General features: G+C 28.1%; 1 protein-coding gene across 1 annotated transcript in view; it reads left to right on the top strand.

Moving 5' to 3' along the window:
- Positions 1 to 16,214, top strand: part of LOC100206908 (guanine nucleotide exchange factor subunit RIC1) — a 97,279-nt gene extending 81,065 nt beyond the window's left edge. The window contains exons 24-34 of the mRNA XM_065801324.1: positions 480 to 566; positions 753 to 800; positions 4,098 to 4,134; positions 4,266 to 4,464; positions 4,560 to 4,646; positions 5,328 to 5,480; positions 6,514 to 6,635; positions 13,898 to 14,017; positions 14,632 to 14,776; positions 14,940 to 15,131; positions 15,260 to 16,214. Coding sequence (XP_065657396.1) covers positions 480 to 566; positions 753 to 800; positions 4,098 to 4,134; positions 4,266 to 4,464; positions 4,560 to 4,646; positions 5,328 to 5,480; positions 6,514 to 6,635; positions 13,898 to 14,017; positions 14,632 to 14,776; positions 14,940 to 15,131; positions 15,260 to 15,494 — 1,425 coding nt within the window. The 3' untranslated portion in view covers positions 15,495 to 16,214. The remainder of the gene's footprint in view (positions 1 to 479; positions 567 to 752; positions 801 to 4,097; positions 4,135 to 4,265; positions 4,465 to 4,559; positions 4,647 to 5,327; positions 5,481 to 6,513; positions 6,636 to 13,897; positions 14,018 to 14,631; positions 14,777 to 14,939; positions 15,132 to 15,259) is intronic.
- Positions 16,215 to 20,641: the final 4,427 nt, after the last annotated feature.

Raw genomic sequence — 20,641 nt, 5'->3', positions numbered from 1 at the left:
TTTCAATGATTTTGTTTAATAAATTAAAAAGCTTATGGATTGAAGTTTACAAAATGTTACTTACCGATAGATACAATGAATAAGGCACCTTAAAACTTGTGAGCTTTAAAAACTAATAAATTACTTTGTCATCAAAAAAACAAATTTCGATCCCTCGCAGGCCTAATAATGTCAAATGATATAACTTTTTTTCAAAACATAGCTCTAGTAGTAACTGTTTCACTATATAAAAGTGGTTGTCACAACTCTTAAGATGCCTCCACAATTACAATGTTTCATGGTGTCCCATGTATTATGGTACCCCACTCTCCCCTACTTATTTTATCTTACCGTATAACTTAAAAGTTAAAAAATGATAAAAAGTAGCTTAACCAAAATCACTTACTGCTTACGTAAAAATCGCTTATGGCATACGTAAATCGCTCTACACTTTAAAACAAGGCCTGTAGTATCATTTTTATTTTAACTTTCTTTTTAAGTCATGTTATTCAATTGGCAAACTTGAAATTGCAGCTTCCTACTTGCTAATACTCCAGAGTCTTGAATCACCTATGGTCAGTAAGCAGGTCAGTTCTTCTATATATTGTATACTATTTATATATTGCATGATTTGCAGCAGAAAAACATAAGGAAAATGTTGTGTTTTTGACTAAAAAAGTTTGTTAGTTACCTACATTACGAATCCATGTTTAAATCAATCAGCCATTGTTAAAACAGTATATATAAAAAAAAAAATTTATTTGTTTTTTTAGAATGCTACTTTACTATTAGAAGCTGCTCTTGAACACAACAAGTTGGAGGTATATGAATTTATTGTTTGGCTTAGCAAGACTTTCTCATTGAAATAGTTTTTGGAATGGCTTGTTTATGCAACATTTGATATAGAATATATATATATATATACATATATATATATATATATACACACATATATATATATATATATATATATATACACATATATATATATATCTGTACACATATATACATAAAGTAAAATATTGCCGACCTCGTTTCTATGTTTTATGGTAAGACCTTTGTATTAAATTTTTTTTGCCACCCTGTTGCCAACCTCTAAAAGATGTATATATGTCTTGCAAATAAAAAATGCTAAACACATTTGCATAAACAAGTTTTTGACATTATAAAATTTTTTATATTAGTTTTTCATATTTATTGGCATTAACTTTTCTGAAATACCGCAATTTACAAAATTATTTACTAAATATATTAATTATATACTAAATTCAAAACAATTTAAATATGGTTTTATGTAATAATGTTATCGAATGTTTACTTAGATTCCGGTTTTTTAAAATATGAAATTATTTTTATTATTTTTTCAATAACTAAATGATTGAAAAATGGTTTATTTTATTTCTTAAGTTTTGCAAATAACTTATTTAAATAATGAATTTAATAATTTATTTTGTATTTTAAAAAGTGAGTAGTTAACTAAAAACATTAAAGTAAGGAAAAAATGCGATAGTTATTTTATTTACCAGCCCCCATAAAATTACCAGCATGATATTTGATATTTGTTCTTTGCTAAGAAAAATTGTGAAAACCTTAAAAAAATCTCCCACTAAAAATGATTCCAAACGACATGTTTGGCAAAAAGAAATTTTATTCGTTTTAAATTCTAAAACCAGATGAAACAGTCTTCTAGGTATTTGAGCATATCTAGAAACTGTTAAACTTCACAAGTTGTGTGATTGTGTTTGAAAAAGCTTGACAAATTTGGTTGAAGACTTTAAGTTTTATTCTGCAGAAATAAATTTATTATCTGGTATTATCAGTACATTGCAACCAATCAAAGTGGCAGTCGAAAGATTGTGTTGTGTCAATGCTGATTTAATAATAACCAATGTCATATTAAAATTTTGTTGGACAAATCAACAAAGCAAAGTCTAGCATTAAGTGTAGAAATAAAGAATGTGTTAATTCTAAGATAATGTAAGAGCTAAACCCAGTGATCATGGTTTATTTAAAAACACTGCAAAGCTCTATTACAAAGCTTAATATTCAACTTGCACAGCGGTTTAAACAAAATGAAGTCGATCTAACTGTAGTCGATCAAGAAAAGCAATAATATTGAAAATGGCTGTTGTGTTGTTATGATATCATCTCAAAAAACAATCTTATCATTAAAAGACATGATATTATTAATAAAAAATAAGCAAAAATTCCTCAAACTTTAAATATTACTAAAAATGCATCTGATAGTCTTATCCCAAGAATAAAAAAAAAGTGACAATAGCTTAGACAAATTTATCAAGCTTTGTTAGCAATAAAACCAACTATCAGAAAGACTTTTTTTCCACTGCAGCCATAATTTGTACCAAAATAAAAATTTGAATGATAAATCACTAGTTACTTTATGTTTTTTAAGATCAAATTTTGTTAACTTTTTGTAATTTTGTTGATAAAATAACTGACAAAAGCTAAAAAATAGCATTTTTTGTAATTTTGTTTTTAATATGTTATAAATAAACAAAGTATTGGAAAAAAGTAGTAGCGATATTACTGGTATTAGTAAAATGCAGTATTTTGCATGTCCTAGCTGCATCTGTCAAGTGATAAAATCAATCATTATAGAGAAACCAACTAAATTTTCCATAGAGTCCATCTATGAAAAAACATATACTTAACGGTACTTAGGAACAAAAGGCAGATGACTAAATATTAAATCAATCCTAAAAATTAACATTTGCAGTTTTTTAACCCATTAATCCTAATTTTTTGAATACATGTATAATGTATTGTATAGTATATTCTAGCCCCAACTAATAACTTCAGCTGATGTTTTTGTTTAACTGGGTTTGGACCAGGGTTGAAATTAAAGTTGATGTTAGTTTCAAAGATCACTTTTTTATCTTTTTTTAACAATCTCGTCTATCTATCAGCACTGTAGCAATAAATGACTTTCTAGCTCGTCTTTTTATGATTTTATGATTTTTATGATTTTATTTTTTTATGACGTTTCTACCAATGTCGGACATATCTTCTTAAACTTAATAGACAGACACTTTCCAACATCCCACCTAAGTAAACTATTCAATCGAAACACCATCAAATTGAGTTACAGCTGCACCAAAAATATCAAAAGTATAATAAAAAGCCACAACAAGAAAATTAGTTCAGAAAGACCAAAAGAATACCCACCCTGCAACTGCATAAAGAAAGAAAACTGCCCTATAATAGGAAAATGTAAAGCCTCTAATGTTATTTATAAATGTATTGTATCTTCCACCCCCCCCCCCTAACACTCCAGAAAAAGTATATATTGGCCTAGCAGAAGGTGAATGGAAGAAGTCCCCGCCTACAGCAACGTAACAAAAAAATGCTTGCTTTGCCTTCATGAAAAACTTCGCATAATATCATACAAAGGTACGCAAAATTTATTAAAGAAAAAAACAGAAATTATATCTAAGTGCCGTCACAAAAACAAGTTCTTGCTTGACAACCACAAGCCCAAAGATTAAAAAAACAAACCACGCTCGCAAATAGTTATAGTTTTATAATTGTTTTTGAATGCCACGATGTTTATTGAGTATATTTTTTAACGAAAAAAACAATGTATTTTTTACCTGATGATTGCTAAACGCATAAAACCTTTAGTAGTAAAAATCATGTAGTTATTTTTATTTAATCTCGTCAAAAAATCAATTATATATATATATATATATATATATATATATATATATATATATATATATATATATATACATATCAATATATCTGATCAATATATATATATATGAACAATATATGTATATGATATATATATATATATATTTATATATATATCATATATAGGTATTTTAAACAAAATTAAAGCCAGTAAAATAGTTCATTAAAACAACTTTGAACAAAAGACTTCTACTACATAATTGCTAGATTATTAACAAATCTCCTGCAAATTTGCCTCACTGATATAACACAAAAGTAGGCAACTTACAAAATAAGTTAAAATAAATAAGGCAACTTACAAAATTACAGCTCATTTTGTATGTTGTCTACTTTTGTGTTTGTTGCCTACTAAGAAAAGCTCTTAATCTTTTTATTGTCAAAATTTTTTTTTGCTTTTTATTTAGCTTGCTAAAGACTTGGTTCGTTTTCTTCGTATTATTGGTAAGCTATAATATTTGATAGTTTTTGCTCCTTATGTTGTTTTTTTTTTCTTATGTTAATTAGTATTTTTTCATTCTTGCTTGTGTATACACCATCTTGTTTTCCATAGTGATGATAGTTTTCACTTTTAGGAAAGGAGGAGAACGAGTCTCCGCCTCGTACTCCTTTGGCTCACCCCGGTATGCAGTACAAAACCTCCTTTCATCAGAATCATTCCTTTTCATTATCGAATTATGATGATTCAATGAATGCACCTGTTATAATGCAGTTACAGCGACAGGCCTCTCGAACCAGTATCCCTCAACATACACAAGCAGTCAGAACATCTAGGTTATTTTTCCGAATTTTTTTTTATATATGTAGATATTAAATATTTTTAATATTTAATGAAGTTTAATGGAGTTATTCAAATTATTGGTTTTTAGTGTGGGTGGAAAAGAAAGATCTGGGTCAACTAAAGAGAAACCTAATTTTCTAAAGATTAATAAGCGAGAAGAAAAACATTTGAACAAGTAAAAAAAATTTCTACTTTTCAAATAATTTGATTCATATGAACTTTTGCATTAAAATTTGATTTAAATGATGTTGATTGTTCCTGTAACTTTAATTCTAAAGTTAAATTCTTTTACTATGCAGAGTTATTTTGAGTTTTTAATTAATAATATTTGTATGTGTATATATATACATATTTGACTGTGTTCACATTGCATTACATTATGTTTGTGTACATATATAGATTTTACTGTGTACATATATATTTTTTCCCGTGTCTAACTTCCTAACTTTGTTGGGGCCAGTACTCCTGAAGAGTCTACTTTTTTCTTAATTTTTGTATAGTTTATTTTTATTTGTTATTGCCACCCTTCCTCAATCCTCCACTTAGAAAACAAACCTTAATGAACAAGTGGTAAGAAATTAAACACAGTATTTCTTACTTTGCCAGCTCTCTACCTGTATATTGCTTCTATTGACTGTTAAAATCAGATAATATGGTTGCTAGCCAGATACCAAAACATCACCTTATAGTGATGATACCTCTACATAAAAACTAGTGTATAGGAAATCAAATATGATTCAAATTATAAAAACATTCTATATGGATCAAGTTTTAATAGAAATATATTACCTAAACTATGTAGGCAATATTAGTTGTATATATGAACCTAGTTTTCCATAATTTTATTTATTTCAAGATCGTTTTCAATGGATAGCTGTGAACATTTTTATATTGAGTTAATTCTGTCCAGATTTGCTAGAAGTTTACTAAGCACTTATGCTTTGTTAGACCTTGGAAGGTTTAGTACTAAATTGCAGTTTGATTTGGTACCATGGCTTACAAAAGAAAGGTAATACTTTACATACATTATATTAGTTGCACAGTGGGAAATCAAAAATCTAAGTTACTTTCAATCAAATTAAAATGTATTATAGAATAATGTAAAATTGGTTCTAAAACAAAATAAGATTTTTATTAACCTTTTTAAGTTTTTATAGCTTCAGAAATCAAATTTTTTTTTAAACTGCTTTGAACTTTCATAAAAAAGAGTTTTTGTCTTGTGTTTTATGTATATTTGTTATAGAGCAATCAATTACAATCTATATATATATATATATATATATATATATATATATATATATATATATATATATATATATATATATATATATATATATATATATATATATATATATATATATATATATATATATATACATAAAACTTTGGGATGGTTTTCAAATTTGATTGTCAGAATAAAGATATTTTTTGTTTTTAAAAAACTAATTTTGTAATTCTTAACTAAAAGCTTATGTTTATTTGTTTTTATTCATCTTTATATATATATATATATATATATATATATATATATATATATATATATATATATATATATATATATATATATATATATATATATATATATAATATATATATATATTATATATATACATAAATATATATATATATATTATATATACAACCCTCGGAATTAGGGTCGGCATTCGGCAATGCCAACTTAACTGCCGACCTGAAAGTATTTGAGGTCGGCAAAAAATTGCCGTTTCTATGTTTTATGGTTAGACCTTTGTATCAAATAATTTTTGCCAACCTGATGCCAACCTCAAAAAGATTGAGGTAGGCAAATTATTGCCGACCTCATTTTTCCTAATTCCGAGGGTTGTATATATATATATATATTTTTTTTTTTTACTTATGAAGTTGTTCACATAAAAATGTTGCACTCCAAAGAAAATTAAAGAGTAATACATTTAGACTGTTCAAATATTATTCTTATGCACACTTGCACTTTTATTAAGGGATTTTATTAGGTGTATTTGATTTCGAGCTAACGTTTATATCTGATTTTTCTTTTTATCTAGATCTCGTGCTGCTTGCATAGATAAATTCACAGTAGCATTTTCAGCTTTGCATGAGCAATTTAGCTGGCCATTTCCTGAGACTCCTTCATTAGATAAATACTTGAGATGTCAAGATAATACATGTTTGATATTTTTTTATATTTTATTATTATTGCTAATATTTTTGGTTTTTTTTAATCAAATTAATTGATTATAGCTTTATAACAACTTTTTAAATTTTATAAAAAATTAATTTAAGCAAATTTTTAAATTAAGTAGAAACATATCATCGGATTTCATCATAATTATTATGTAAGTTGGTTAAGATCAGTTTTTATACGATGTTTTCAAAACTGTTGTCAATAGTATAATCATTGTATAATTTGCACATTGTATAATTTACGTTTTCTTTATCTTTTTTTGTTTTGTTTTTTTTATTTGTGAAAATTGCATATTAGGGTGGAGTGAATTTTAGTTTTTTTTACAATTCGTTTAGCCTGGGTGTGCAAAAGTTGTCTATTCATTTCAGAAATACTCTGGAAAAATATCAATGCTCTAGGAAATTATCTTGAGGTGCCTCAAGACCTTTAAAATTTTAATGGGTCCCTAATATTATGTAAAAAAAAGTTTTTCAAAAGTATGTCATGTTGGGTCTCAAAAGAAGCAAAATTTTATAAAAATTTCAAAAATAACAATTATTTAAAAAAAAAATTGTTATTTTATAGTTTATTGCAGAAAAATGACCTTTTAAACTAAAAATGAAAAAAGTTTATTTTTTTTAATTATAATTTCAAAAAAATCTTAAATAATAATTTTTTTATAAAATAATTGTTATAAATTTTTATAAAATTTTGCTTCTTTTGAGACCCAAGATTGAAATTTTTTTTTACATAATATTAGGGACCCATTAAAATTTTAAAGGTCTTGAGGCACCTCAAGATAATTTCCTAGAGCATCGATATTTTTCCAGAGTATTTCTGAAATGAATAGACAACTTTTGCACACCCAAACTAAACGAATTGTAAAAAAAACTAAAATTCACTCCACCCTATTGCATATACAATGCAGGGGTCAAAATAAGTCCTGGATATTAATGCCCCCGGACTGTCTTTAAGACCCCCTGAGGTGAGCAATCAATCAAAAAAAAAAATTGTTCACCTCTAGCTGGTCTTGGAAATGGTATGAGGGCTGTCAATGTCCACTATCTGTTTCGACCCCTGCAATATACTTTTTAAAAAATGAGACATGTTATAAATACTTATCAAGTGAACATTTTTTTCTTCAGAGTATTGTTCTAACTTCATTTTACAATCATAAATGGTGTATATTCACACAAAAAACATTTATGCCTATATTTTATTAAAGTCTGCTTAGATAATGATTACAAAAAACTGGAAAATTTCTTCAGAACATGACAAAAATATTGAAATTTGAAAATCCAAAACTGCCATAAGATTTAAAAGACTTTCTTTTTACCAAGCCTCTAAGCAACCACTATTTAAATTAGAAGTTACAGTAGTAAAGAAAACGTTTGACAAAGAACTTAAAAATGTTTAAGTTGTATTAGTCGGGAAAACATAAAAATGGGAGATTGTTCCAAAGCGTTGATGTGCGAGAAAAGGAAACGAATGCATATAACTTTTTTTAGAGCATGAAGAGACAGATACAGTAAAAGGGTGTGACTTTGCTAAATGTTGAGTCAAGTGAGAATGGGTTTTGGTTGATGAAACTAGAGCTTTTTTGAGCAGCGACCATGTCAGCATTTGTAAAAAAGAGATTGGTTTTTTATGTACTTGTTATTATTTATTTGTTATAAATATCACTTTATTGTTATACAAATATTTATATAGGATGAGCATATTAGCAAATACTCTCGTTAACCTGTCCCGTTATAAAAGTTAAAAAAAGTTTAAAATAACTTTTATTTGGACAGTAAAAAGAGTTAAATTCTTTTTTAAAAAGTTTGCAGCTTACTCTTTTTTTTTATGGCTTTAGTAAAGTTATTGTAAAGTTTTGAACTTTAAATAGCTTCTTTTAAAAATTGTAGCTTTGAAGCTACAATTTTTTACAAGATTTTTGACTGAATATCGCAAAACTATTGTTCCAATAAGAGAAAAGATTTATGAAGGGATTCAGAAATTATTGGTCACTTCTAACACAGTTCAGTTTCAACATATTTACGTGTTGTTTTTTACAGAATTTAAGCATTACTGAAAATTTGTACTATTTATTGATAATTTCAGTAGTCAAAATGAAGGGCTTTTTTGTGTTTGTTCGTCTTTTAAAATCAGTTCAAACAAAACTAATATAATTAAAATAATATTTTTTGAGCCTTCATATTTGTAGCTTTGTTAGAGTTGGTTATTATTTTATACAATGTAATATTAAAAATACTTTTTTGATTAAAAGCTTATATAAAATTAATTTCTAAATATATAATTGTTAAAAACTGTGATAATGCAGACATTTTTGTTTGGCCAGAAAATTCTTTTCAAAACTACGAAACCAAAATTTTAATGAATCATATCGGTACTTATATAATATAAAGCAGTTACAAGCTGTGAGAGGAGATCTATTTTTCAAAAATTACTTCATTTGAAATTTTTGATTAAATCAAAAAAAATGATAAATAAAAACAGTAAACCATGCTAAATGTTAATCAAAAAATTTTGATATCAAAAACAATAGTTAATCTGATATAATAAAAAATTTAAGAAAATTAAATCCTAAGTTTGTTTTTAGTTTTAAAAACTTTTTATTGGTTAAACAAGTAACAATTAAAAGTTGCAAACTCATATATAAATTTTGTTGGGAAATCGGTGATAAAATCAAAAAATATTTTCCAGTTAGATAAAATTTAAATGTTTGCGAAAATCCATCAAAGACCTAATTTTTTTTTGACTTGGACAAATAAACTTTACATTTATTAAACGGCTTAAGGCTGTTTTCCACAAGACGAAATAAATTGCGAAGTCATAATGGAATGCCCTTTTGATTTCCACGTTGTTGTTTTTTTTCGCTCAACTTTTTTTTGTTATCAACAATAAAAATGGCAGCTGCAAGTTTATGCAATAAAAGTAGCAGCTGCAATTTTATGTTTGACTAAAAGCAGTTATTCATTTTTTTCATACTTTCTACTTTGAAACGTGAATATTTATTTCTATGAATTGGTTTTAACATTTCTGTCTTTGTATAAAAGATATGATAGCATTTAAAATGATATGATTCATTTTTTAATATAATAATTTTATATAAAGCTTTTTATCAGAAAGTATAATAAAATAAATGCTAAACTCTGATATGAACGTTTTGTGCCTGTTATTACTTCCAATTATCAGTATATTAAAGTAGGATCAGAATTAGGTTTGTCGGAGTAATAGGCCTAATTAGAATATATAATAGGATTATTAGTCTTATTCTATTATTTTAAGACTCTTACATCTTATTACATTTATTAAGAATGATAACTTTTATAAACATTGAATCATTTAAAAATTACGGTAAATTGTCTGCGTTTGTTTTCCAGCACTAAATATGAATAGCAAAAGATATAAATTGCAATGTTGCGTATGCAAAGCAGTATTTAATAACGACTATAAAACCAGTCATGAAAGATCCGTTCATTGTGGTAGAAAGGTTCGTATACAAACAGTGGGAGCCCCAGAGAACCCTTTTGTAGCCTCCTTAGCTTCAAAAAAACGAAAAATGGAACCTCAGAATGCTGGTATTGATGTCGAAGTGGATGATAAAATACAAAGTAGTGAACATACAAAGTTAGACTTGATAATAATTCAAACATCGACTTCATCATGTGGTATATCCATAGAAGAAGAAACAACATCTTTTAATAAAAAATTTGAAGAGGACGCAAGTTCAAAAATTCAAGATAATGATGCAAAAGGGGAAAACCCGGGTTATGCTGTAGTCCAGGAACAAGCAGATAAATTTACAGAATTAAATTCTAAATCAGATCATTTAACCCAGTTTCATGACCGAGATAAAAAGGATGACACGAATATTATTAACTTGGATACTACTGAAGTAAGCAGTGAAACAACAAATTGGACTTCGCTCATCGGGAATTTGGGTGTTTTAATAGATAATCTTAAAGATTGTAATGGCATTTATAAAAAATATTGTAAAGAAGAATTAGTAAATGAAAAATTCGCTGCAATTGAAATTGTGAATGCAACAAGTTCTGTGGTGGAAATCTCAAAAAATGTTTTGAAAATGGGAAACGCTTTTATAAAAAAACTCGATACCAAAGCTCAAAATATTATAATTGACTAATCAGATTCATCAGCATTGATAAGCCATGACCCAGGTTTACGTCCACATACAATTATGGATAATCAAAAACTGTATTTAATCCAGTTAGGGCCACACCAACCAAAACTTGCTAGTTTCCCAAGTGACGGTAAAAATAGATTTAATCCCCAGTGGTACAAAGAGTTTGAACATTTAGAATACAGCACCCAGAAGGATGCCACATTTTGTTTTGTCTGCCACCTTTTTCCTAAGGGTGTTGGAAAGAAGGGAAAAACTGAAGATGCTTGGATAAATGTTGGGGTGAGATCTAGGTCTAAGATGAAAAGCTATGGGAAAGACAAACTTGGAAAGCTTCAAGCGCACTTTACTTCTCAAGCACATATAGTTGCATTAAGTGAATATTGTCACTTTCTTATGAAAAAAGGGCATATAGATCACCTTATAGATAAATCCAATAGAATTGCTCTAATAGAAGAGCAAAAAATAGAGGTGCAGAATAGAAAAACTGTCGAAGTTTTTATCGATACATGCAAGACTTTGGGAAGCCAAAGGCTAGCGTTTAGAGAATTGGACAGTGCTAATCAAGGTAACTTTGTTGCAGTTGTTAATCTTATCTCTCGCCACAATCCCACACTAAAAGCCTGGATTGAAGATAGAGCCCTTTGTCCATATAGAGCTACATACACGAGTCCATCGTCTCAAATTGATGAAATTAACAGCTCCAATTTTTTTTCCGTGATGGCCGACACTACTCCCAATATGTCACATAAGGACATAATGAGTATAGTTGTGAGAACAGCCAGTGAAAACGGTGAGATTCGGGAAAAGCTTTTGAAATCCGTTGAATGCACTGATAAGACTGGAAAAGGGATGACTGAGCTAATTTTATCTTCTTTACATAAAGAAGGCATTGACACATCAAAGATGGCTTTTCAGTCTTATGACTACGCGAGTTCAATGTTTGGACAATTTAAAGGAGTACAAAAGTATATAACAGAAGAAGTTGGCCATAATGTACCTTACATACCTTGTCAAGACCACAGAACAAACACTGCTCTTGAACATGCCTGCAATGTTAATGCTTTAATGCGAGAATTGTTCAATATCCTCGAACAGTTGCATGTTTTCTTCACATCAAGCACAAAAAGATTTATCATTTAAAAGAAAAACTTGAAGACATTGACATTGCAATACAGCTTGTAAACCTGTCTAGAACAAGATGGACCACAGGAGCAAAATCTGTTAAGGCTTTAAATCAGTGTTTGGAGAAGGTTATTGATCTTCTTCAGAGCATCTCAAATAATAAGATTTTTGATACTATTACGAGAACTAAGGCAATGGGACTTTTGAAAAAAGTAACAATTTTTGATTTCATTATTACTCTTTTCTTCATGAAGAATATCATTGAGAAGATAAAAATATTAACTGAAATCTTAGAAAGTCCAAACTTCAATGTCATTGACAGTATTAATGTAATTGAAAGTACTGGCAAGAACATACAAAATATCAGTAACGATACAGATGCTATGAACAATTTGATTGAAAGTGCAGTAATATTTTCTAGGAAATTACACATTGATGCAGAAAACAATTACGAACGACACCATAGATTAATAGCAATGGAGATGAAAGCTTTTTACTGGAAGAAGTTCAAAGAAGTCATTGACTTTCTAGCCATAGGTTTAACCGAAAACTCGGCAGCATTAAAGGAAATATTTGCCCCTATCACCAAAATTTTTGGTTTTCCGTTAAATAAGGATAATTTGAGTATTGAAAACTTAACAAAAGCAAGCAAACTTTTTCCTCCTGGATACAAGGATCATACTCCAGAGTTCATGTGCTGAAAGGCCAGATGAAAATTTTGATAGATATCTGTTTAGAAGTAGGTGATGGAGATTTTAACTCATCAAGAACACCAGCCAAGACGCTGCAAGACATTTTGTACCATGTTGTGAAGTTAAAGGATATACTGAAACAAGCCCATAAACTATGCATTTTTGTAATCACAGCTGCTTATGGTGTAGCATCAGATGAGCGTTCTTTCAGTCAACTCAAGATTGTAAAATCACATCTGAGAACAACAATGATTGACGAGAGATTGGATAGTCTCATGCTACTGAAGTGCGAAAAAGAACTTTGTAAAGGAGTTAACCCCGAACATCTTGTTAATTGATGGGTTCAGTTGAAGAAACGTCATATTAAAATCAAACAGTAGACAAAAAATGATAGACTGATGATAAAAGATTGTGCGTATAAGTTTTGTAATAAAATAATATTTTCCATATTCCTTTGTACTAACTCATTTCCGTTAAATTTTAAACTACTATATATGCTGCCAGAATGGTTTGTAAAGTTTATTGAATTTGTAAATTGTAATATTTTTTTGGACTAATACAATTTCACTACGAATGGGTAAAACTTTTAGACGTTTTGAATACTTTGTATATATGTAAAGGAAGCTATGTTTTGTTAATAGAAGTTAATAAATACTGATAATTGGCAATTCAAGAGAGTGAGTGCAGTGTAGTATAACAATCAGTAGATTTTGTAAATAGGACAGAAATTGATTTCTTGAATTCTTGAATTATAAAAAACAGTTGTGAAAACTATGTTAAGCAGTTGGGAAAAACAAGGTCTCTTCCCCCCCCCCCCTGGAATTTTCTCACCCAACGCCCCTGCTTGTGAGTCGGTAATGGACTGCTAAATATCAACTGATGGCACTTGGCAAAATCGTAGCCATCTGTAAAATGGTGATTTTGTAATTGCTATTTCTAAAGAAAATAGGAAATGTATAGATGCACATGTTTTGTCTAAAATAGGCAAAAGATGCAGTATGTGGAGTGTGAAATTCAACAAAAATTTTAAGCAAGTGAATAAAATTTTAATAGAGATAAAATATTTTTTTAGTGATTTTAATTTATTTTATAGTTTTATTTGTTTATTCGTTCGGATTGATTAATTTTACTCGTTCGATTCAACTCATTACTTAAAAAAAGTTTCAAAGGGTATAAACCACCTTAATAAAAATTACATTTAAGTTCATTAAAACTTGAAATATATATTTTTTAGTTTTGATATCTTATTTATATATTTTTGTTTATTTCTTACGTATAACTTACAATCTTCGTTTCTAAAGTAAATCAAGTTGATGGTTCCGCAAACGAAATAACTACTACAACAACACCTTCAGAAGGTGATAATAATACCCAGTACATAAAACACGGCGACATTGTGGCTAGACTTTTGTCAGTAAAAGGTTTAATTTTAATATTTTTCTTATTTGTAGTTAAAAGTTGAGGGAGTCCATAAACTTAAAAAATGTATAATTTTTAAAACTGGATTGTGATGGTTCCGCTATGCCTATAGCGTGCGTTTACTTAGGGATCGTCCATAAATTACGCAACGCAAAATGTATTTAAAAAACATAAATAGGAGATTTTAAGCTATTTTGCGAACTGTTTCAAAGCGCGTTTGAACGAAAGTTCGCGCTTGCAAAAGGGGTAAACGAACTGGCTGTCAGTAGCTCGTTTTAAAACGCTGCTGTTGTGGGCTTCGGCTTTCTACACAGCGATTTTTATTAAACTTAATGACCTGTTTTGATTTTTTATTTAAATTAGGACTCTGCGAAGAAAAACTTTATATCTTTTTGTTTTGTTTATTGTGAAAGTTTGCGTTACGTAATTTATGAACGATCCCTTATGAAAGTTTGAACCGTTTTTCAATTTCTCAATTAAAAATTTGAAAGTATTTCTGCATATTTGTGAAAGCGTTTCTACAAATAATGGTTTTACTTATCTGAAAATATTTTTAATATTTATAATTTTTTAATTTCTGGTTAAGTTTTTTCTGCATTTTTTTTTCGGCAAACAGAAGATTTAAATGACGAAGTAAATTCTGATTCAATGTCAACATTTGATGACTTCAATTGTACGGAGTTTACTGACATGCAAAGATCGCAGCAAAATATGGAAGCTTTTAAAGTTTCATTTCCAATACATTCTCAAGAAAAGTTGAAGTAAGTAGTTTGAGAAAATCTAATAAAAGTTTTATAATGATCTCTTTGAGAGCTATTCAAAATCTCACTTTTACTTACAATGTTGTTTGTATGTATTAAACTCATTTATAATATTGCAATAATTGCATAATGAATTAAAAAGTTTTCATAATTTTTGGTCTAGATACCTTCTTCGTATTTTTTCAGAAGCTTTGTGTTTGGACTGGGTAATTCTTATCGGAATAATGCTTTTTGATGTTGCGTCAATAAAAGATGTGACAGAAAAGATAGGTTCTTTAAAAGATACCTCAATGATAAGGGTAGATGCATTATTCGAACAGTTACACGAATTAAGAGATTGGTTAGAGATCCACTGGTAATTTTATTAACTGTAATTTTATTTTTAATGTTTTGTTTTTTGAAAGTTTAATTTAGAGAGTTTGTGTTTTATGATTTTAGTTTTTAGTTTTATTTTTTACCATTTTGTTTTGGTTTTTTTGTTAGTCGGACCTACATCCCCGTTTTGAACACAGTTATTCGAGATTGCCAATGTTTATGTGCATCTGTTGTTGATCCTGTTTTACCACAAGAGCAATCTAAAGATCAAGTGAACGAAGAAGTTACAGGCTTTTCTCAAAGTTTGTCCGTGGACGTCGAAAATAAGGTTATAAGCAGTCCTTGTAGAATGGATTCTCCTAAAGTAGAAGTGGCGAAAGAGTCAGGATGTATTATTTCGTAAGAATGTCGTATCACGATTTTAACACTCTCAAATAAGGTTTCACAAAAGTATAAAATAAAATCAATAGAAATGATCCGTGATCCAAAATAAAAATTGCTAGTTGATCTATGATAACATGAAAACAGATGACGACGAAAAATGAAGCACGTTTCTAGTGTTTAATTGTTTGAGATGAAAAAAACTTGGTGAATTGAAACTTGCTAAAATCGATAACTTTTAGAGTTAACACAAAACAATTGCGATAATTTGACTGCTGTTTAAATTACGGTATTAGGAATTGAAATCCGATTGATCGCAAGTAGCACATTTTGTAATGATATAAAAAACAACTAGCCGAATTTTACCATTGGAACATAAAATGAACTGAAAATCTGAATGGATTCGGATAGTATAATACAACCACGCTATAATACAATTTTAAACTACAAATTTAATTTTCATAGTTTATAAAACTTCATCTGGCTAAATAAGAAGAGATGGCTATATTACTTGATCATCCTATTTTCTGGTCTTTGTAAGCTTGAGTCTCTTGATGAGTCTTGTCGAGACTTTAATTCTGGTTTCGAAATGTACGTCAAAGACAAACTTTTCTTATTTTGATGTTGCGACCAGTGAAAATGGTCGTTTTTCTTTTCTTTCTGCTTTTTTTTCAAATATTTTTTAAATTTTATTTATTTAACCATAAATTAAAGATTGACGAAGAAAGTTTTTAGGAAATAAGATTACGTTGTTTAGTTCTAGAACTAAATTTAAGTTGTTAATCTACAATTTATAGAATTTACATTTTAAAAAAGGCATTTAGTTATTTAGTATCGAAAGAAAGTTGCTCCAAAATTAAATGATTTAGGAGAATTAAATTGTTTGGGTTGAAATTTTTTAAGGGAAAATATTTTTTATAAATTGATCTTCTTTTTTTTAATTATAAAGAGAAAATATAATTAAAAAAAATTTAAGGACGAAATTAAAAATTTCTACAGCTTTTTTGTTATATATAATTATAAAATCAAAAATTAAAATAGGTCGAAAACAACTTCGAAAATTAAAAAGTTTATCAGACTCGAAAATTTTCCATATTAAAAAAACGAATTGATAACAATAGTAAATAAGAAATTATAATTTATTATCTTATATCTTCTTAGATTGCTTAAAAATCTCCTCTCAAAAGAAAGTAATCCAAACGCATTTACAATTTTATTGGATTTAAAACCTTATTTTTAAATAAAAAACCAAGCAAATGGGCTAGTACTAAAAACATTCTTATTTTGGGAGTTCTATTTTCCAAATCTATTACTAAAAGTTTCTTAAGTTTGAGATTATTAAAAGAAAGAAAAAATATTTCAAAAAAAGTACAAAAATCTCAAAATTTTGTGTGTGCAAGTCAAGTACTCGTTTAACTGTTGTTCTCCATTAAAGATAATACATTTTAACTTCATGTTATCGCGACTTTATAATTTTTTTGCTTTATCTCCACATGTGCTATCAATAACTTCATTTATTCAAAAAGTCAAGATAAACAAGAATTCTAACGTCTATGCGATATGTAGAAAAATTAGGTGATATTTCTTCAACTCTTACTAAAATGTTTCTTATTGAAAAGTAACTTAGTACATAAAGTTTCTTAAGATTTTAAGGGTTCTGGTGCTAGTCACCTATAAAAAGATTTCACTGTATGTTTAGTTAATATATACCTATATCATTTACCGAAACCATGGTTGAATTAATATTTTTTGAGAAGTTACGACCCAAAAACTCAACGAAACCATTTATTATAACCTAAAAACTATTATTACTCAAAAAGGTCGTTTGTTAAATCTAGTTAAAAGATATTTTAATGATTTTGGTAAATGTTTTTAACTTATTAACAAGGAGTATTCGGAACAAATTTGTGAAAAATTATTTTTAGGTTGTTTTCCGGGTATTGGGTTTAGAACCAAATTTCCATAAGTTAAATTTAGATTAACAGGTAGCTATTGGCAAATTTAATTAATATTATATAATTATTATTCAATATATGTATATATATATATAATTATTTTTATATAATTATAATTGGTAAAATTATTTAGGTAAATATTGTATTAATAAAAGGTATTTTTTATTTTTTTGATAGACGATTAGTTTTAATGCATAAAATCTTCAGAAGCAAAAATATAACCTAATAGGTTTGATGAAAGCTTTTGTTTTTTTTTTCTATGGGAACCACCTTAAACGGTTTCTATGGGAACCACCTTAAACGGTTTATAAACTTAACGCAGTTCATAACATTAGCGGATAGAGGTTGTTAAATTAAGCAGATTAAAGTCACTAAAGCATAAGATCAAAAAAATGAGAAAGGAAAATTTAAAACAAATGTTTTTGACATATCTCTTTAATTTTTATTTAAAGTTAAGAAATTAAAGAGTATAAAAATACTTTTAGTCTCAAAATTTTTCTTTAATTTTAAAAAACAATTGTACATTACTGGAGGTGGTGCTCATTAACATCTGAGCGACTGCTTTTTTCGTTTTCTCGCTCATGATTGACCATGCCTTTAGAAAATTTTGTACAAAACTTGCCTATTTTACCTTGCCTATTTTACCTTGCCTATTTTACCCAAATTTCTTTTTTTAATACCCTAATATTTTTTGATGGACCGGAGTTTTTTTGATACAAAATTAACCTTTCTCAATTTATACCACTCTAAAGTTTCTTTAATGAGGTTTTTCTTAACAAAGCTAAGTCAGGCCAAAACAAACAAAGTCTAGCGCGCAATGGAATGAATGGCAAAGTCACTTTTGAAGACAATCTTGAATATAGATTTCAGATGTCAAAGTTAATAACATCGTAAAGACTTTTTTATTTTTCGTAACTACAAATTCCTTGTCATACGTGCAATATTTTGTAATATTTGTCCACAAGTTTGTATTTATACTTCTTGCTTACACCGCACTGTTCAATAAAGAGTTAGAAAAACATTTATCTATCAAAAACAACATATTTTACATGTTTTCAGGGTTTTTTTGAATCAAAAAATTCATTTTTGAGGTTAAAAATTACATCTAACCACTCAAACAGAATGTTACAAGCTAAATATAGCATAGGGTGGGTCAATTTATTTTTTCAATTTCAAAATTATACGGGGGGTTAATTTTGGTAAAAAACTTTATGCTATTTGCACATCTAGAAAAAAAAATGGTGGCATACCACTAAATAAATCTTAATTTTTCTCAAAACTTGGTTTTTTGGATGTCTTTTATTTTATATCAATTTAAGATAGCTGTAAATGCTTTTGAAATCCATTTTGACATAACTTTAGTCTATTGTGATTTATTCCACTTTGCATAGGCTTAATAAAGACATTTTACCTTAACAACGGTTCCTAGCAACACTAACATAGGTTTATAGTTGCTCTGTCTCTTTGCCCTGATTCAAGTTTTTTGTCGGATTTTGTTAATCACGCGTTAGTTTAATAGGACAACATGGTTTGCTTAACGTTTATTTGATAAAAGTGTGTGTAAGTTACTTGAGTTGTATGGTTCGTCAGATAGAATCATTTGATAATTTTTTGTGGTATTAGCAAAGCTTTGTACTAATTATTTTTCCCAAAAAATATTTTTGCTTACGAAGCTTCATTTAAGTTACGAGTAAACACAGTTGTGTCGTATTTTAATGATGGAAGATGTTTTGAGAGTAATGAGTCACCTCAACATTGAGAGTGGTTTAAAAGCCGCAATGTTTTCGCATTTTAAGGATCAAAAACCGCATTATCAATAAGAGCAAAAAAGAAACTTTAGAAAGAAAAAGCCAAAGATTGCAATTAAAAGCTATTAATAAGGGTCAACAAAGCGAAGAACAACAACTAAAAACTTGTAAACCCATCTCATCTTGAAATTTTTGATATATTTTTAGTTATAAAATGTTTATTGCTGTTTTTTAGCTTTTGCTTTTTTTTGCAATTTGTAATTTTTGAAAAACCACAGCTTCTAAATGACATAATTTCATTAGCTAATCCTCAAATTTTTGATGCTTTTCCAGAAAAAATCAAAAATTACAACTTTTAGCACAAGTTTTGGGAATAAAATTGGTTCAGGCCCTTTATTTAATGCATATAAAACGTTTTACTAAAATGTAGGTCTAGTTTCTAGTGGTTTTAAGTAATTATTTTTCAAAATTAGTTTCAAAATGACTCATTTTATAACCTTTTTCTTTTTTTTTTACGCAAAAATAAAACTTTTTTTTCTCTATTTACTCATAATATACATTATTTAATTAAAAATAATGAAACTTGAGAAGGTTGTTTTTGTGGTGAGCCACCTTAAATGCTCTTTGAGCAGTGTTTCTATCATTTTTATTTCCATATCCATTCTTTGGAACATTTACAATTACACTTAATTTATCCCTGAAACCTTGTTGAATGAGCTTCTTTCTAACTCAGACGATCCCTTACCCTCTTTTTTTTAGTTTTTAGTTAATTGTATATATCATTAAGTTGAAAATATTTAAGTATAACGCAGAAGTTTGATTTTTATTATAAGCAATTGAAAAATTTATCAAAAGCATGTTTAATCCTGAAATTCCCTCTCTAAAAGAACCAAAGTAAAAAAAAAGAATCTTTTTTTAATTAGGAACTAATAACTTGATTCCGAAAAAAACACATTTAAAAAGTCAAAATTGGAAAAATCACTTTCCGAAATTTAAAATACTATTTCCGTTTAGTGACGCATAATGTAACGTAAGAGTAGATAAATGGTTATACACAGAATAGGAGGCGCTTGAAACAGAAACAAAAAAATTAGAACGATAAACATTCGGCGACAAAAAGGCTCTAGCAATAAAAAGACTCCAACAAAAGCAACTATCATTTATTAAACTTGCATGTTTGGTTATTTGCTTTCCAAAATTTTTATGTAAGTTTGTAGTGCCTCCAGGCACGCGTAGAGTTGCGACTACAAAAAAATCAACGCGTTTTTTTAAAAAAAAACGTTTGCATCTCCTAAAAAACCACGTTTGCATCTCCTAAAAAAAAAAAGTCCTCAATCTCTAAGAAATTTGAGGACTTTCAGATTCTGGTGGGGTGCATACCACCACCACCCTCTCTCTCCTTCCTGGATCCGTCACTGCTATTTATCAATCTGAATCATCAAATTTAGTTGGTAAGTTTAGTATGT

Source organism: Hydra vulgaris, chromosome 07 (assembly GCF_038396675.1).
Source record: "Hydra vulgaris chromosome 07, alternate assembly HydraT2T_AEP".
NCBI lineage: Eukaryota > Metazoa > Cnidaria > Hydrozoa > Anthoathecata > Hydridae > Hydra > Hydra vulgaris.
The sequence above is the reverse complement of the archived record's forward strand: the minus strand, read 5'-3'. Positions and strand labels throughout refer to the sequence as shown.